The 18,504-nt window shown below is 44.7% G+C and overlaps 1 protein-coding gene and 1 long non-coding RNA gene across 5 annotated transcripts in view; one reads left to right on the top strand and one right to left on the bottom strand.

Moving 5' to 3' along the window:
- Window positions 1-476: 476 nt before the first annotated feature.
- The window catches only part of L3mbtl4 (L3MBTL histone methyl-lysine binding protein 4), a 452,873-nt gene continuing 434,845 nt past the window's right edge, over window positions 477-18,504 (bottom strand). For all 4 annotated transcript variants that reach the window (XM_039084811.2, XM_039084810.2, XM_063267937.1 and 1 more), the window contains 3 exons: window positions 16,631-16,800; window positions 7,724-7,786; window positions 477-1,993 (listed from right to left, as the gene is read on the bottom strand). In XM_039084811.2, coding sequence (XP_038940739.1) covers window positions 1,829-1,993; window positions 7,724-7,786; window positions 16,631-16,800 — 398 coding nt within the window. In that variant the 3' untranslated portion in view covers window positions 477-1,828. The remainder of the gene's footprint in view (window positions 1,994-7,723; window positions 7,787-16,630; window positions 16,801-18,504) is intronic.
- Window positions 6,399-7,944, top strand: LOC134480429 (uncharacterized). Its single transcript, XR_010054897.1, has 2 exons — window positions 6,399-7,565; window positions 7,661-7,944. It is a non-coding gene; the product is annotated as an uncharacterized LOC134480429 (long non-coding RNA).

The following is an 18,504-nucleotide window of genomic DNA, read 5'->3' as shown; positions in this document are numbered from 1 at the left end:
TGGTTGACAGTTTTAATGATGGTATTATTTTCTTGGGTGAAGAGATCGGAGTTTCCTTTTGGGATATGCTAAGAGGGATTTATATCTATCTATACCTGATAGATGTCTTCTAGGAAAAATAGTTCAACCCCAATAATCCTCAATGTCATTTATTCTATGCTGGGCACTACTAATGAAATATCTTGTAGTAAGAATATGAGACACAAATCTTAGGCCTTCTAAAAGGTTTTTCTTTTTAATATATAAAATGAACAATTCTAAAGCTTATGTTAGTTAAAAACTATAACTTAGTCTTTCATACTATTAATATCTTAACCATTTCCCTAAGAGAATATGCCCTAAGGAACACAGCAGTCAAAACCAACAAGTTTCTCTGCTGGGCAATGCCTTTGTTCTTCCATAGCTGAGAAAAATCAAGACTGTAGACTATAGGCAAGCACAGGCTATGACCACAATACAGTCAGACACAGAGAGAGTCTACTTTCACGTTTTATTAACATTTAAAATATGTTACAACTTTAACAGTAGAAGCAGCAATTCTTTATTCCATATAAAAGTCTACCAAAATACTCCAACAAACAAAACACCACAGACAGTAGAAGCTGTGATTCTTTATTCCATATCAAATTTACCTTTAAAGCACTTAAAGATTTCTCTTCAAGATATTTTTCTTTTTCAGTGACCTAAAGTTAGAGACATTCTCTAAGCAGAATCAACTTTGTTAAGTTGAGAACATTCTCAATGTAGCAGAAAGATATTGTCAGGTCTGCATTTTTCTTGTGGCTTCCATTTTGATCCCCACACCTGATGGATGAGCCAGTGGACCTTTGTTTCCAGGAAGATAGCTGCCATTGCTACCACACGAAAAAGGACAAAGAGTTGTAGACTTGGGGTTCTAATTATTCGCAACTAGGAAGTGGTCTTCCCACAACTCGAATGCCACAGTCAACAGATTCTGAGCTCCTCTGTGGAGGTTTTCTTGTCCTGCTGCCATACCTCTGGAGAGGTGAAATCAGACCTGATTGTTTTTTTAATCATCAACAGATGAGGGGAGAGTCCATCTGAAGTTTCACCAGGGTGGGAGCTGGAGGAATTTCATGCAGGTGGATCTTTGACCAATGCCAAGTGTCTGGGAGAGATATCCCTGACTGCAAATGCTCAGGAGTGTCCCAGCAGGTTCCTGGAATGGCCTCCAACCACTCCTGTTACCTCTAGGCACACTCCTTGAAGTGTGCTCCAGGGCACTTTGGAACCACAACCAAGGAATGGTAAGGAATAAAAATGCCAATTCATGGATCACGGAAACAATGTGCTTATATTAGCACTTTTAACAAGATTCACTTTCCTGAGTTTTAAGGACCCAGAAACCTCGTTAGTCTTCGTGTGAGCGCCAGGATCCTATCTCTTCCACTCAAGGCTCCCAGATGACAGATGCAAGCTGTGTTCAGATGTAGTTCTGGTGCATGTATTAATGATGCATTAATGAATCGGTTTCCTGGCATTTTACCACGTGAGACACACTTGCAGAATGGGAAGTGTTTTCTTTTAGAAGGGAGGGTAGAGATGCACACAGTGGCTTCCTCGGTCTGTTTGCTGCAGCACGCCAAGCATAAGGATGCCACCCAAACCCACACTTGGACCTAACTAAGCATCCAACTCACTGGCACTTGGTCATTTATCAAAGTCTGCCATATGCAGAAACCAGATACTTTAATGGGTCCAGATTAAATATTGGTATGACCATGGGGACATTAGATTCGAATGGATGACTGCCAACCATGTTCCCAAAAGCGCAAGTCCTGCTGTCAGTGGATGTTCAGGAGCACATTTATCTCCTGGCTTCTTGGCCAGAGGCAGTGTCTTCAGTGACATCCTGGGAGTTCCTAAACATCAGGATAGAATTGTAAATCTTCAGTGCTGGGCCCAGTTTGATTCTCATCACTTTGACAATATCTGCCTGGGTTAGAAGCAGGAAGGCCTTGCCATCTATCTGCTGTAAATAAAGAAACAACCACAGATGTAATTATTCCACACCAGAGTCTGCTTATCCACCAGTAGAAGTTCTGGGGTCCTAAGGGTGATAAGTGAATCTAGATGCCTTGCAATCGGGAGGTCCCCCCATTGGATTCAAGTCAGGTAAACTCCATTGTTCTCCCAGAATTGAGAAGTCCCATTCAACTTGAGGGTTCTCAGTTTGTTTGACATAAACTTAATATTTTAATTTGCCTGAGCACAAAGATTCCATTGTTATGTTTCAACTTTTTTTTTTTTGGCCTGGATGTACCACAGGCATTAAAAGTACCACCCAATAAGTTTCCGGTGAGTAAGGCACTGCGCACATGCTTTATCTAGTGTTACTGTAGTCGAGGAGCACAGGGGACAACCAAATGTTATAGCAGCGTAAGAAAATAAAGTGCAACCTAAAAGCTCTAGAACAAAAAGAAGCAAATACACCCAGGAGGAGTAGAAGGCAGGAAATAATCAAACTCAGAACTGAAATCAACCAAGTAGAAACAAAAAGGACTATAACAGAATCAACAGAACCAAAAGTTGGTTCTTTGAGAAAATCAACAAGATAGATAAACCCTTAACCAGACTAACGAGAGGACACAGAGAGTGTGTCCAAATTAACAAAATCAGAAATGAAAAGGGAGACATAACTACAGATTCAGAGGAAATTCAAAAAATCATCAGATCTTACTATAAAAGTCTATATTCAAGAAAACTTGAAAATCTGCAGGAAATGGACAATTTCCTAGACAGATACCAGGTACAGAAGTTAAATCAGGAACAGATAAACCAGTTAAACAACCCCATAACTCCTAAGGAAATAGAAGCAGTCATTAAAGGTCTCCCAACCAAAAAGAGCCCAGGTCCAGACGGGTTTAGTGCAGAATTCTATCAGACCTTCATAGAAGACCTCATACCAATATTATCCAAACTATTCCACAAAATTGAAACAGATAGAGCCCTACCGAATACCTTCTATGAAGCCACAATTACTCTTATACCTAAACCACACAAAGACACAACAAAGAAAGAGAACTTCAGACCAATTTCCCTTATGAATATCGACGCAAAAATACTCAATAAAATTCTGGCAAACCGAATCCAAGAGCACATCAAAACAATCATCCACCATGATCAAGTAGGCTTCATCCCAGGCATGCAGGGATGGTTTAATATACGGAAAACCATCAACGTGATCCATTATATAAACAAACTGAAAGAACAAAACCACATGATCATTTCATTAGATGCTGAGAAAGCATTTGACAAAATTCAACACCCCTTCATGATAAAAGTCCTGGAAAGAATAGGAATTCAAGGCCCATACCTAAACATAGTAAAAGCCATATACAGCAAACCAGTTGCTAACATTAAACTAAATGGAGAGAAACTTGAAGCAACCCCACTAAAATCAGGGACTAGACAAGGCTGCCCACTCTCTCCCTACTTATTCAATATAGTTCTTGAAGTTCTAGCCAGAGCAATCAGACAACAAAAGGAGGTCAAGGGGATACAGATCGGAAAAGAAGAAGTCAAAATATCACTATTTGCAGATGACATGATAGTATATTTAAGTGATCCCAAAAGTTCCACCAGAGAACTACTAAAGCTGATGAACAACTTCAGCAAAGTGGCTGGGTATAAAATTAACTCAAATAAATCAGTAGCCTTCCTCTACACAAAAGAGAAACAAGCCGAGAAAGAAATTAGGGAAACGACACCCTTCATAATAGACCCAAATAATATAAAGTACCTCGGTGTGACTTTAACCAAGCAAGTAAAAGATCTCTACAATAAGAACTTCAAGACACTGAGGAAAGAAATTGAAGAAGACCTCAGAAGATGGAAAGATCTCCCATGCTCATGGATTGGCAGGATTAATATAGTAAAAATGTCCATTTTACCAAAAGCAATCTACAGATTCAATGCAATCCCCATCAAAATACCAATCCAATTCTTCAAAGAGTTAGACAGAACAATTTGCAAATTCATCTGGAATAACAAAAAACCCAGGATAGCTAAAACTATCCTCAACAATAAAAGGACTTCAGGGGGAATCACTATCCCTGAACTCAAGCAGTATTACAGAGCAATAGTGATAAAAACTGCATGGTATTGGTACAGAGACAGACAGATAGACCAATGGAACAGAATTGAAGACCCAGACATGAACCCACACACCTATGGGCACTTGATTTTTGACAAAGGAGCCAAAACCATCCAATGGAAAAAAGATAGCATTTTCAGCAATTGGTGCTGGTTCAACTGGAGGTCAGCATGTAGAAGAATGCAGATCGATCCATGCTTATCACACTGTACAAAGCTTAAGTCCAAGTGGATCAAGGACCTCCACATCAAACCAGACACACTCAAACTAATAGAAGAAAAACTAGGGAAGCATCTGGAACACATGGGCACTGGAAAAAATTTCCTGAACAAAACACCAATGGCTTCTGCTCTAAGATCAAGAATCGACAAATGGGATCTCATAAAACTGCAAAGCTTCTGTAAGGCAAAGGACACCGTGGTTAGGACAAAACGGCAACCAACAGATTGGGAAAAGATCTTTACCAATCTTAAAACAGATAGAGCCCTTATATCCAAAATATACAAAGAACTCAAGAAGTTAGACCGCAGGGAGACAAATAACCCTATTAAAAATGGGGTTCAGAGCTAAACAAAGAATTCACAGCTGAGGAATGCTGAATGGCTGAGAAACACCTAAAGAAATGTTCAACATCTTTAGTCATAAGGGAAATGCAAATCAAAACAACCCTGAGATTTCACCTCACACCAGTGAGAATGGCTAAGATCAAAAACTCAGGTGACAGCAGATGTTGGTGAGGATGCGGAGAAAGAGGAACACTCCTCCATTGTTGGTGGGATTGCAGACTGGTACAACCATTCTGGAAATCAGTCTGGAGGTTCCTCAGAAAATTGGACATTGAACTGCCTGAGGATCCAGCTATACCTCTCTTGGGCATACACCCAAAAGATGCCCCAACATATAAAAAAGACACGTGCTCCACTATGTTCATCGCAGCCTTATTTATAATAGCCAGAAACTGGAAAGAACCCAGATGCCCTTCAACAGAGGAATGGATACAGAAAATGTGGTACATCTACACAATGGAATATTACTCAGCTATCAAAAACAATGACTTTATGAAATTCGTAGGCAAATGGTTGGAATGGAAAATATCATCCTGAGGGAGCTAACCCAATCACAGAAAGACATACATGGTATGCATTCATTGATAAGTGGCTATTAGCCCAAATGCTTGAATTACCCTAGATGCCTAGAACAAATGAAACTCAAGACGGATGATCAAAATGTGAATGCTTCACTCCTTCTTTAAAAGGGGAACAAGAATACCCTTGGCAGGGAAGAGAGAGGCAAAGATTAAAACAGAGACTGAAGGAACACCCATTCAGAGCCTGTCCCACATGTGGCCCATACATATACAGCCACCCAATTAGACAAGATGGATGAAGCAAAGAAGTGCAGGCCGACAGGAGCCGGATGTAGATCTCTCCTGAGAGACACAGCCAGAATACAGCAAACACAGAGGCAAATGCCAGCAGCAAACCACTGAACTGAGAATAGGACCCCCGTTGAAGGAATCAGAGAAAGAACTGGAAGAGCTTGAAGGGGCTCGAGACCCCATATGTACAACAATGCCAAGCAACCAGAGCTTCCAGGGACTAAGCCACTACCTAAAGACTATACATGGACTGACCCTGGACTCTGACCTCATAGGTAGCAATGAATATCCTAGTAAGAGCACCAGTGGAAGGGGAAGCCCTGGGTCCTGCTAAGACTGAACCCCCAGTGAACTAGACTGTTGGGGGGAGGGCGGCAATGGGGGGAGGGTTGGGAGGGGAACACCCATAAAGAAGGGGAGGGGGGAGGGGGATGTTTGCCTGGAAACCGGGAAAGGGAATAACACTCGAAATGTATATAAGAAATACTCAAGTTAATAAAAAAGAAAAAAAAGAAAAAAAAAAAAAAGAAAGTGCAGTCTGGTCATTGGGTGGAATGGTGTATATAATCCCCACAAATCATATTCCAATGTAGCAGGCTATGATCTGTGAAATTTCACAAATCGTTAGGGTTAGGCAGAAATATGCAGCATGGCACTAGAGATCTTCTAATTTTTTTTAAAATAAGTCTCTACAGACACATATTTGAAAATGTGGAATCCTCGGGCCAACTATACGGCTCAGTGGGCAAAAGTACCAATCTCTGGAACTCAGGATAGAAGGACAGAACTGACTCCTGATATTGTCCTCTGGTCTCTGAATGCATGCTGCAGCATGCATCCACACACACACGCACATGCACACGCGCGCGCGCACACACACACACACACACACACACACACACACACAAAAGTAATATTAAAATATTAGAAAATTTTATCTTCAATAGCAGTAGAAGTCATCTGTGGTTCTCAGAATTTTGATTTGTCTTAATTTTTATCCTTTTAGATTTTCAAAAATTTCAAGTTTTCATTTTGTAATAAAAATACCATAAGCAGAAAAAACCCATGTAATAACTATTAAGTTTTAAGAACATCTGTGAAGGATATCAGAATGGTTCTTGGCTCCATTCTAAATTGTAGAGTGATGATATATTAAGTGTCTTCACCGTGGTAATTCTGTGCAATGGCACTTGTATATATGCATATCAAACCGCCATGTTGGATGCTTTGACTTCCTTAGTCCTCACTTGACAGGGAAGTGTATTGAAGTCAGGAAAGCTTGTGGGCATATGAACTGTGGGCTGTGTGTGCAAACCTGAGTATGGTGTGCCCAAGCCGTGCTGTGCTCTAGTGGAACCACAGAACCCGGAACTTAAATAGTAACTGTCAAATCACAAAGCCCTGAGGTCTGTTGGAAGCTACCAAAAGCTGCAGGGAGGGCTATGAAGGTCTCAGGTCCCAGGACTCCCTTGAATCATGCACGCTTTGAACTCAAAGCGCAGACAGGTGTTTCATGCTGTGGGTTCCTTAGGATGTAAGCACCGGGCTCTGAAGGACTACAGTGAAAATTCTTGAATCATCCGAGAGTCTGTGCACTGCCCCTCGCCCACCGTACTTGACTTTCCTGAGGATGACCTCGAAGGCAAACTGCCTTTACAGAGAATGTTTCGAGGATGAAGGACAACTGTAAGAAGCTCTGTGCTGTGCAGGTTTGAAGCAGCCATGTGATAAGCAACATCATCTCCTTTATCATCTACAGCAGATCCAGCCTTCTCTGTAGCCCCCGGGACTACAGATGCTAGCTTACGAGAAATGCTAAGCAACTGAGAGCATTCCCAGGCACGAGAAGGCAGGAGGCAGCAATGCCAAGGAGGATGCTCTGACTTCTCGCATCTATGCTGAAGGAGGTGCAAGCAGGGGAGATGGGCTAGGCTTGCTCTCACCTTAGAGTAGAACATTCATTCCTTTCCCCAAGATTGCCCAGAGCCATCAGTGGGAAGCCTAATCCATTTCATCTCCCACATAATAGTCTGAGAGGTACACCTAGCATCCTTGACAGGAAGACTGAGGGTAAGGATGGCCATGCATGGGCTGCATTGCTCTGCTCTTCTTTGGTCCCTCTCTCCACCTCCCCCATCTATCTGCTCTTATTTATGTTTAAATAGATGGAAACCAACTACTCCTGGGCCTAGGAGAGAGGACATGTATCTAATCTTCCCAGTTATTACCTCCTTCTTGAAGCACTTGGCATGTTCTTCACAGCCCAGAAGAGACTGTACGAACTCAGCCACCTACGACACAGGACAAAAGAGATGAATTTAAAACATACACTTGAAATAAACTTGGGGGTTTGGAGTAACTCAACTTGCAGATAAAAAAACACCCCAAGGTCCAAACACTTGGAATTTAAATAGTAACTATCAAATCACATTACCATATTTTTAGCTCATTAGACGTGTCCTGTGCCCAATGTGTTTTTCCATCCCTTCGCCTACACAGCTGGCCTACACAGAGCAGGTTGATAAAGGGACAGTGATGACCTACATCTGTATAGAGCTCTGGCACTGGGAGAGACACCTGCATCTGGTCTTCTTAATCCAGTGGAATAGTGGCCTTGGAAAATGTTATCACAGGGCCATCAAGATAATAGGAACACTTGCTTGCAGGTTCTGAACAGCAGATTCTTCCTTTATGGACTCACCTGGTCCGTGGCAACCATGCACACGCCATACGTCTGCGCTGAACTAGACTCCCACATAAAAGATGAGGAAACTGTAGCTCAGAGAGGCTTAATTTAGTAGTCCTCCTTGGCCCATGAGCAGCAGAGAACTTGAAACTCAGCTTACCTATTTCTAAGCTCTTGAGTTCTGGAAATCATTCTCTTCAACTTAACTTTTCCATCTTTCCTGATATCTCACACACACACACACACACTCACACACACACACACACACTCACACACATCTACATACACACCTACACACACCCCTTCTTGTAGTTAGACAGACTGGTGACTTGACTTATGTGGTGACCTGACTTACAGTGCAGAGAGCCATCAAGTGTGGCTTCTGGATAAGTGGATGGTGTCAATTCTGATCTCTGGATAAGTGGATAAGCTATCACCATGGCTCTGCGTGCTTTGACAGATCTAGCAGGTTAGGCATGGGCTGGCGTTAAAATGCAACTAGAGTATATGCATTCTTGGGGTTACATTCTTAGGTAAAATTGCTTTTTTCTCTTTGTACCTCCTGGTTTGACTTGGTGGTAAGCCCCTGCTGTGCTTTCCATGAAAAGGGGAAGATCTGGAGCCAAAAAGCTCAAGTCCTTATACCAACTCTCCACCTTCCTAGAGCCCAGAGAGCACACACTCCCTCTAGGACTCCAGTCAACTCTGCTCCTACAGGGATAGAAGTGGACACCAATTGTTGAGGCGACTACTCTTAGAGCTCAGAATAGTAAGGACCAGCACCAGAAGACACACCTGTGTTCTTGTGGCCACACTTAGTTCATGGGAACTCAGAAAGTTCAGCTCTTTGGGGACACTTGGCATGGGCTCGGTATTTTTTACTTGCCCTGGCACTACAAGTCTGGCTCAGCAGTTATTTATGGTTATCCTTCTAATGTGGAGGGGAGGATGGAGATTTTAGGAAACTTCTTCATGCAGCCAGTAGGTGCTCTGTCTGCACAGATATCCCAGTATGGGAAGACTTCCGTGCAAGTGTGATCAGACCAGACTCTGTTCAGCCTAGCAGCTAGGGGTCCACTGGGAGCTCTGTGCTCCCAGAGAGCCCAGGCAGAGGAGGTCTGGTCAGTTTGCAAAGTTAATCTGAATGTCTTTTCCTAGATGGATAGGAAGCATGGAACACACATTGGGTATCTGCAGGGAGTTGATGGAAGCCATGGAAGTGACTGGTCAAATCCCTTTAATGAGAAACCGAGAAGTGGTAGCAGCTTTGAAGGAGGCTGAAAAGGGGCTGTAAGAGCTCAGGACGTTGATGGGTCTGAATCTTTCCCAGGATGCTCCTTTGGCTGAGAATATCTACCATGACTGTGTATGAGGATTCTGTGATGATTGCACCTCTGAACAGGACCGAGCTATTGTCGAATCCAAGGTTCAGTCCACAGAGAGGACAAGGGAGAATGTCCTGTGGGCACAGCTTACCCCTCACACATATGACCCGCCACAGGAGAGATGCAAAGGCTTTTGAGTGGAAAGACTGCAGCTCAGGGAAAGATCGGGGGTGAGGGGTGGGACTCCTTCAATATACACAGTATTTCCTCCTTCAATATACACCGTATTTCCTCCTTCAATATACACAGTATTTCCTCCTTCAATATACACCGTATTTCCTCCTTCAATATACACCGTATTTCCTCCTTCAATATACACAGTATTTCCTCCTTCAATATACACAGTATTTCCTCCTTCAATATACACAGTATTTCCTCCTTCAATATACACTCTATTTCCTCCTTCAATATACACAGTATTTCCTCCTTCAATATACACTCTATTTCCTCCTTCAATATACACAGTATTTCCTGACTGATGTGATGTGTAGATTCCCAGCAGGCAGCCCAGAAACAGGACAAGTGTGAGCGGCAGTGGGGAGCCTGAGAAGCAGAAGGCAAATGGGGGAAGGCAAGGTGGTGTGGTCTCCTGGGATGGATTTGTGCTTCTGACAGCAGACAGCGGGGAGCCTGAAGTCCTGGTTCTCAGCTTGGCCACATATCCCCCTCTCCTGCAGAGACTGCAGTCTGACTGAAACATGGACTCAGGCCATGGAGAGTACAAATGAATGGAGCTGGACAGGGTCCAAGCACTGGACATTTATTTTCAAGCATCTCAGAAAGATGCTGGTTGGTGAGGGCTGGGACCACAAGGCAAGGGCAAGCTGTAAAGGGTGAGACTTCAGTGTCTGCCTGGACTCCCGAGGCCACCTTCAGTAGGTAGGAGATCAGCTACAGCCTAATAGGAAGCATTAGGTCAGGAGAGTCAGCTGCCGAGGCAGGGGGTGGTGCAGAAGTCAAATCCTTCACACTGGACAGGCTGGGAATAAAGGAAGGAAGCTAAGCCAAGTGCAGGCTTCTCAGCATTGGGGCTACTGAGTCCTTGGCAGAGGCAATTCTTCTGCAGAGTGCTTCTGTGCACTGTAGGGCTCTTGTTCAAATTCCTGGCCTCTAATCCCTAGCTGTGAATAGCAATTTTTGTCTTCTCGCCGTGACATCCAAAGAGATGCGTCCACAGGCTGCCAAAGGCCCCTTGGGTCTACTGCCAGAGTGAAGCCTCCATAGGAAGAATCACTAAATATCATAGGCAGAAAAAGAAAGAGAAAAGACTGACCAGGGACTTGGTTCAAGACATACGCTTTGCCCTACCTCACTCAAGATCAGTGTGCGGAAGGCTTGCCAGTCACAGGGGCAGTGGCTCCCATGTCAAACTGAAGTCGTTGCCTAAGACACAGTCTTTACCTCTTGTGCCAAGAGCTTCTGCTCACTGCAGAAGAGTGGCAAGTTGCTCTGATCATTTGTATATGTCACCAGGTCCTTCCATGGCCAGCACTACAAGGACCCCTTCCTCTTCAGCATAATTAGCTAAGAGCTCATCATCAACGGCAAAGGTAAAGACAGTTCTGATGGGAATAAGTATCCCATGAGATCAACGCATCATCAGAACAGAGCCTGTGCTGCTAAGTGGCGACATCACCTGTGTCCTTGCCACTGGTACCTTTCTCTGGGGGGGTGGCTTGCACTCCTCACCTTAGCTCTCTGCACACAGTGGGTTCTCACCACCTGTCCGAGATGCTCTGCATTTTGGAAAGGTCTCTATTCTTGCTTTCGATGATAAAGACCAATGGCGTGATCTCTACCAAGAAAGAAATCTTTGTCCAGATCTTAAAAATATCCAAAAACCTCGTTTGGTATTTTTAGTGAATACTTATTGTCCCTAGAACTAAGTTCCATGCTGAATTTTAGCAGAAAGCTTGTTTGACTAGAGATGTCACAACTATAAATGGTCTGATTTTACACCCATAGAATAAATAATACTGAAGGGGCCTTCCTTTCATTCTCCCATTCAAAGACCCCTTCTTCTATAAACATGTGATGAGATGCAGACAACCATTCAGAGAGTGGACGCTCTCTGAAGGAAGAAACAGTTATCATCTGCTAACTACCCTTCTCCTGCAAATGATACCTATGAAGTAGGTCTATTTTTCAAGGCAACAAGTACCCTGTTGGAGCCTTGTAGGGGACCCAGGCCATGGCTGGCTCTGGAGAGTACCCATGCTGTAGGAAGATGCTATGTGCACTGGTGTCCTTGGCTCTGATTCTGGAGGTATATCCCCGGCTTGTACTGTTGTCTGTCACTGTTCTGGGGTCATGCTGGGCGCAGGAACTGACAGGTATCTGTCTTCCGTGGTTTTTGGAGCACAGTGTTCTATGCCCAAAACCCAGGTTTTATTTTGGAAGGACTCCGAGCAAGTTAATTGTAGGCATGAGGCAGCAGTTTGGGAGACTAAGAAGGATGGGTGTGCCTGGGCTCTCCCACTGGCCTTCCACTCTATCCATCTCACGTTCTCCCATGACCTACTTTCTCTGGCTTCCTCCCTGGCACTCAGCACGCCTCCTTTCTGCAGTGGGCTTCTTCCTTCCATCTCCCAAATGATGGTGCTCCTCTCTTGCTGAGCCTGGAGATGTGAGCTGGATCGCACTGCCTGGAAATCCACCAGAGATTGTGTTTCCACTCTGGCTCTAATTTTTTTTTAACAGCAGAGTTTATTTGCCCCCTTTTGAAGGGCCCAATTGCAGAAGGCTGCTATGCTTAGCCAGCAGTACCCTGGATTTTTCAAAACACTGCCTCCTGTGTAAAGCCTGCTCTTAAAGTGACTGCCATCTTTTATAGTTAATGAACATTTAGGGAGCACTTGGTTGAGAGCAGGACAATTTATATGTTGTCCTTTAAGGAGCATTTTAGAATAGAAGAGGTGAAAGCAACTGCATCTGAGCCAAACAAAGCTGAGCTGTGCCTGGGATGGTAAATGTGCACTGTAGCCTTTGTGTAGGGGAGAGAACCTGTTCATTCATTCACTCATTCATTCACTCATCCACTCATCTATTCATTCATTTACTCATTCACTCATTCATGTGTTCACTCACTTATTCATCAGTCATCCATTCACTTATCCATTCACTCATCCACTCATCCATTCCCTCATTCATTCAGTCATTCATTCTCTCATTCATTCAGTCATTCACTCATTCTTCACATTGACTTTGATCACATACCTATTCTGAATAAGAGGATGTGCTGTGAAGATGTGAAAAATATATTTAAAATGCCCTAAAATATTTTACTCCTTGACCTAATAAGCTTGTGTTCTTATACAGACTACATGCCTGCCACTGAGCGAGATCTACGAAATACGCTTCTACAGATGATAACAATGTGTTCTCATGTCCTCACCTCTAATGCAGTGTCACAAAACACTAGCATTTTATGACACATAATACATCACCATGTGCTCTTGCCTTCCACTTCATAGCCACTAAACCCACTTCACAGCCTCCCTGTGCCCTGCAAACAGTGCTGTGAGAGAGGCGGCAACAGTGACAAAAGGACATAAAGCCAGTTCCCAGCCCTGTGGCCAGTGACAAAGAGCTTGGGCTGGCTTCTCTTCACAGGTAGCATTAGATGGAGCAGAGGTTGGCCTCCCAGGCTAGGACAGAGACAAAGAGAATATTCTCTCTCTCTAGCTTCTGCCATAGACACCCCCTTACTAGGGTCTCACTGAATGACACTTAACACAGGAGGCCTGAATCCACTGCAGCACACCTTGTCCCCAGCTGGGACTCCCCTTGGCTCCCCTTTAACATGTCTGCTGCTAACAAAGCCCAGAAACAGCTCTCTCAATCCAGGTCAGGCCTGTGCTGCTTTCAAATATTATCTCCTTAGTTACCACTCTTGTTGTGGTATCCAGAGCAGCCTCACATCCTGTTGGCAATGGTACCTACTGATAATGATGCTCACTGGATGCCTCCCAGGCCCCCGGTGCACATCCCGAGAGAGCTGCCACACTTGCAAAAACACAGAACACACCACAAACCCCACATTTTAAATCCTTCGAAGACCATTCTTGAGTGTCGGGAAATGGGCATGGTGACTGGGGACAGAGAAATAAGTCTCAGGGGTGTTCTTGCTCTCAAATGCCTCTTAGTAGATATCAAGGTTGGCTTTGGCAGCAATGGGAAGAGCGTCCCCAGAATGCATCCCCAATGGAAGGTGTGGTTACAGGGCATCACGAGGAGTCAGGGGCAGGGGTACTTGACACAGGACACTTGGCCTCCCTGTGGCTTCTCACAAATCTAAAGGCCCCGATGTCCTTTCCTGCAGTAAAAGGCTGAAAATGTACACGATCCATGACAGAGAATCCAAGAACTGGAAATCCCCTTCCTAAACAGATTGTTGAAGCATTTTAATCTCTTTACATCTTCTTTTGAAATATTCCCAATCATAATGAGAGGGAGCAGTCACTCCCCTCTGGCCTTGAAGCTTTTTAAATGTTAAACTTCAGACCAGACCCTCCTTCCCTGTCAGGCACCTGCCTGGTGCTTCGTGGTCCTGGCAGGGGCTGTCCTTCTTACCTATTTTCTCCCGAGCAGGAAATAAAAGCATGCCTCCCTCCATTATAAGAAACACTCATTATGGGCAAGCTTTCAGATCTCGCATCTGACTCTCCAGTTTTTGGATTGACCATCTCAGCACTGTGCAGTTTGCTTTTGACTTAGGAAAACAACTGACAAGATCTTTAAGTCCTGAAATGTTCCTCAGAAAGCCTGGCAAATGTTATGTGTGTGCCCATGACATGTCTCCTCTCAGAGCTGTTGTCCCATGGACTATAAGCCCCCATGTAGCCCTGCCTCCCTGGAGCCTTCCTGATCCTCAGGTGACCCCATTCTCAGTTCTCAGTTCCTCAGAGGCTGTCTCTGGGCATTGTGCTTTTGGGAAGCACTCACTCCATAGCCTTGCCTACACCTTCTAATGGCAACACCTTACCTATCTTCTATTACTATATTAGGCCGTGGAATCTCACCTCTAATTCTTCATGTCCCCTTGGTTTGGAGACCCCATTTTCTCTCCCTATTGCTACACTGATCCTTCTCCTGACAACATCATGGTCCCCCTTTCTTTCAGAGACACTCCTTGGCCTTGCAGATCTCACAGGCTGTCATCCTAATCAAGTGCTAACCTAATTAGTCCCAAGACTGTAAAAGGAATTGCATTTGGACCCATTTATTCTTTGTCTTTTTTGTACTGTCTACTTCCCATGCACTGAGTTTGACTTTAAAAAATACCCCCTGCAGTCAGTTGCTTTGCACCACACAACTCAGCCCAGACTCCTGCCTTTCTGGGGGCTCTCGGTGACATAATGGGTAGTATTTTCCTCTCTGGCTTTGCTCTCTCTCTGCAAAAAAATATCATTCCTGTCTTCCCGAATCACTGCTCAGAAAGTGACTTTCTGCCCAAGAACCAAGTAGACCCCATCTGCTGACTGAGCCATGGCCGTCCTGTTCCTATGCCTTTACATGTAGCTACCTTTCCCTGTCCCAGGTTAGCTCCCTCTATGCCCAGTGTGTGCACTGTGGAAAAATGTCAGCTCAGGGACAAACACTGACTCTGTGGCCCTAAGAAAGTCAATTAGTTTGGGGGGCATCTCAATTTCTTCATCTGTCAAATGGGTAAAATAAGACTTTGTGTCTTGCCGTTGTTGTCCTAACATACGCTGTTGGCCATGTGAGGGATCATGAGCGTCATTGATCGAGGAGGGGCCAACTCTAGCCAGCCTTTCCAACTGGGAGAACATGGAATGCCTAGCTTGGAAGTCAGTAAGGAACTGCTGGCCGGTGAGAGCTCCTCACTTCTTCAGTGCTCTTTCATGTATGACTTTATCATGGACAGGTTTTAATTCAGTTGGCCTTTTGGTCATGAACACATGTTGCAGACTAGCACAACTCCCCAAGGAGGACCATTCAACAACTCTTCTAGGAACAGGGCCCTGCTATTCCCTTGTATTCTCTAGCCCATTGACTGGACACTCTACTGCCATGATACTTTGGACCCAGCCCTCCACAGAATGGATGAGAGGTAGGTAGATATATCGCATGCTGAGGAACAGTAGCATCTCTCCCTTCCTCTTACTGGGGGAACGTGGGTAAATGGAATCCCAGGCTCTCAGATGAGGTCTCTGTGGGGTATGGCACAAAGCCTGCATCATACTTCCCAAGTCTGAATAGTCTCAGTGCAAGGGTCTTAGAATGAAAAGCTTAACCCATTCCAAGGAAAAATAATTGCTGTAGGCTCTTGGTGAACAGCTTGGAGCTAATTCAGCTCCAGATCTAGCTTAAGTCTTGTCCTCAGAGGGGACCAGGGTTTCCTAGGTTGAAAGGGTGTTATCTGAGACCAGCCAGTGAAATGATATCTTTGTCAGTCAAACAATGCACTCCCTTAAAATGAACATGTGAAACAGGAGACACTGCTTCAATACAATAGTAAGCAGTGAAGCTTAACTGATCCAGACTGAAAAGCAAAGTGGTAAGGCGTGATTACATTAAAAACCAATATTGTAAAATCTTATCTGGTTTTCCCTGATGTAACACACCTTACCCATCATTGTAACAACCTGTCCATTAACAAACCAGCAAGAGGTTTACCTGGTAATCTTGTAGCATGGAGGGAGACACTGTTTCTAGAGGGGAGCACACAGGATTGCCAGCATGTCTGGAGCAGTGCACCCCAAGAGCGGAGGTTCCTAAGCACAGGAGTGGAGCATATACACCTGTACTCTTCCAGACAGAGCAGGGGTGTGGATTTGGAAGATCAGTTTCTCTGCTCTACTTAGCATGGGGATGGTAAAACGACACAGGAGTTGGGACAAAGATAAGACTGGGTTGGAGGGAGAAACACCAAGCAGGCAGACAGAGGGCTTTTCCAGATTCTTCAAAGGCATGTCTGATTTCCTGCTCAGATTTGAAGTTTAAGCTGTTTGGAGAAGATGCAGGGGACATTTACCCAAATATTAGAGGACACCAGTAGCCGATCTGTTTCACTCTAGCATCCCCCCTCTGGTTCCTCTCACCTCATCCACTGTCCATCTGGCCACTTCACTGGCTTGGATGTCAGCCACACCTGGGAGCAGTTTGCAGTGCTGCTCCCTGCCGAGGGGGAGGTCTCGGAAAGGGTGGGCAGACATGGATGTCATGGAGAGCGGTTGGTGAAGCATCTGCTGCACCTGCGAAGCTGAGTACTCTGCAAGAGAGAGTGTGACGGGGTGAGCATGGCACAGACACTGCAGGCCAGTGTGTGCGATGCACACCCAGTCGATATTGTTACAAGAGTCCCTACGCATAGCCCATGACACATTAAATGACTTAGACTAGGAGGAGTGCAAAACCTAGATGTGTCTGATCGTTAGCCACATTCAAATATCTCTACAGGGTTCTGCTTGGCTGCAAGTGAAGTTCCGGGCTGTCCCTAGCTTTCTTTTCCTTAACGCCAAGAGTCAGATGAACCACAGAGCCATACAGAATGTGAGTACTGGGCAGACAGGCATACTGAACCACCTGGGACATATGTGTACACAAAGAGCAATTTCCTCCTAGAAGCCGCTTCTGACATCAATAAAGACAGAGTGAGCCCCGGCTCATATCTAGTTCTGTAAATGTCCTTTTGATACTGTGATAAAGCGCAAGAGTGTCCCCATGAGAACGTATGTGACACCAGCTGATGCTGTAGAGTTCTAGTGGTGTGTAATGACCTTGGATGGAGCAACACAAGGGCAGGGCATCCAGGGAGAACAGCCTCAGTTAAGACTCAGCATCTCAGCTCAGACCCTCATAGCTCAGACACCCATAAATGGCACCTTCTCTATTAAGCAGAAACTCTGATGGATCCCCATTCTAAGGGACAAGGGACAATGGATGCAGCTTGTCTAAGACAGACTGTTCTCACCACGATGAGACCCATCCAATCTGGAGGTCCTTCAGCCTCCCGTTCTTCAACACTGTCACGCAAGTGGGCTTTTCCTTTCAGAACGTTAGCCAGGCCTTGTAGATTAGGCATGCAACCCTGACATCAGGGCACAAATGGGAGCAGAAGTATATTAGGTGGGACCAACACTGGCTACATAGGGAGTTCTTGACCAGCCTTGGGCTACATCAGAAGAATCTACCTCAAACAACGAAACAAAGTGTCTTTACTCTTATGTTCTATCCAAACACTTAAGATGGGACTTGGGGCAGGGTAGGGCAGGAGAGGTCCCTAGGGTGCTGAGGAGATACAGCAGCTCGGTCAGTAAAGTGACTGCCTTGCCAACAGAAGACCCCAATTTCCAGACCTCATGTACATGAGCTTGCCCTGGTGGCATGTGCCTGTAATCACAGTGCTGGGGACATGGGCATAGGAGGTCACTGTGCCTCACTGCTCAGCCTGCCTAGCATAGTTGGGGAACTCCAGGCTCAGAGATCACATCGCAAAGGATGTGGACAGCATTTGAAGGTGACACTTGAGGTTGTTTTCTTATCTCCTTGTGTGTGTGCGTGTGCACACATACACAAACACACACACGCATAACATCACAAACACAAAAAACATACACACTTGCTCACAAACCTTCATGAACAGACACATGCAGATATATGAATACACATACACACACACGTAATGTGCACTACACTAGCACATACATATAACCATGTGAACCTACATATACACAAATACGCACATGTATAGTAAAGACACAGTTCTGATGAAACCGCCTTGTATCTCCAAATGGATAGAGAACAAAAGCATTAAAAATGCCAACATAAACCTCTGTCTCTGTCCTCACATCCTTGCAGACACTTTAGTACACCTTAGCTAACTGAAATCTACTGAGACTTAGCGATTTCTAAAGACGGATGGTTTCTCACCCCTTGAAAGCGTCCTTTCTCAATGCGAGTGGCAGGTTAAGCA

The sequence above is a fragment of the Rattus norvegicus genome, chromosome 9, assembly GCF_036323735.1.
Source record: "Rattus norvegicus strain BN/NHsdMcwi chromosome 9, GRCr8, whole genome shotgun sequence".
In the NCBI taxonomy this organism is placed as follows: Eukaryota; Metazoa; Chordata; class Mammalia; order Rodentia; family Muridae; genus Rattus; species Rattus norvegicus.
Note: the sequence above shows the minus strand (reverse complement) of the source record. Positions and strands in the feature narration are given on the sequence as shown.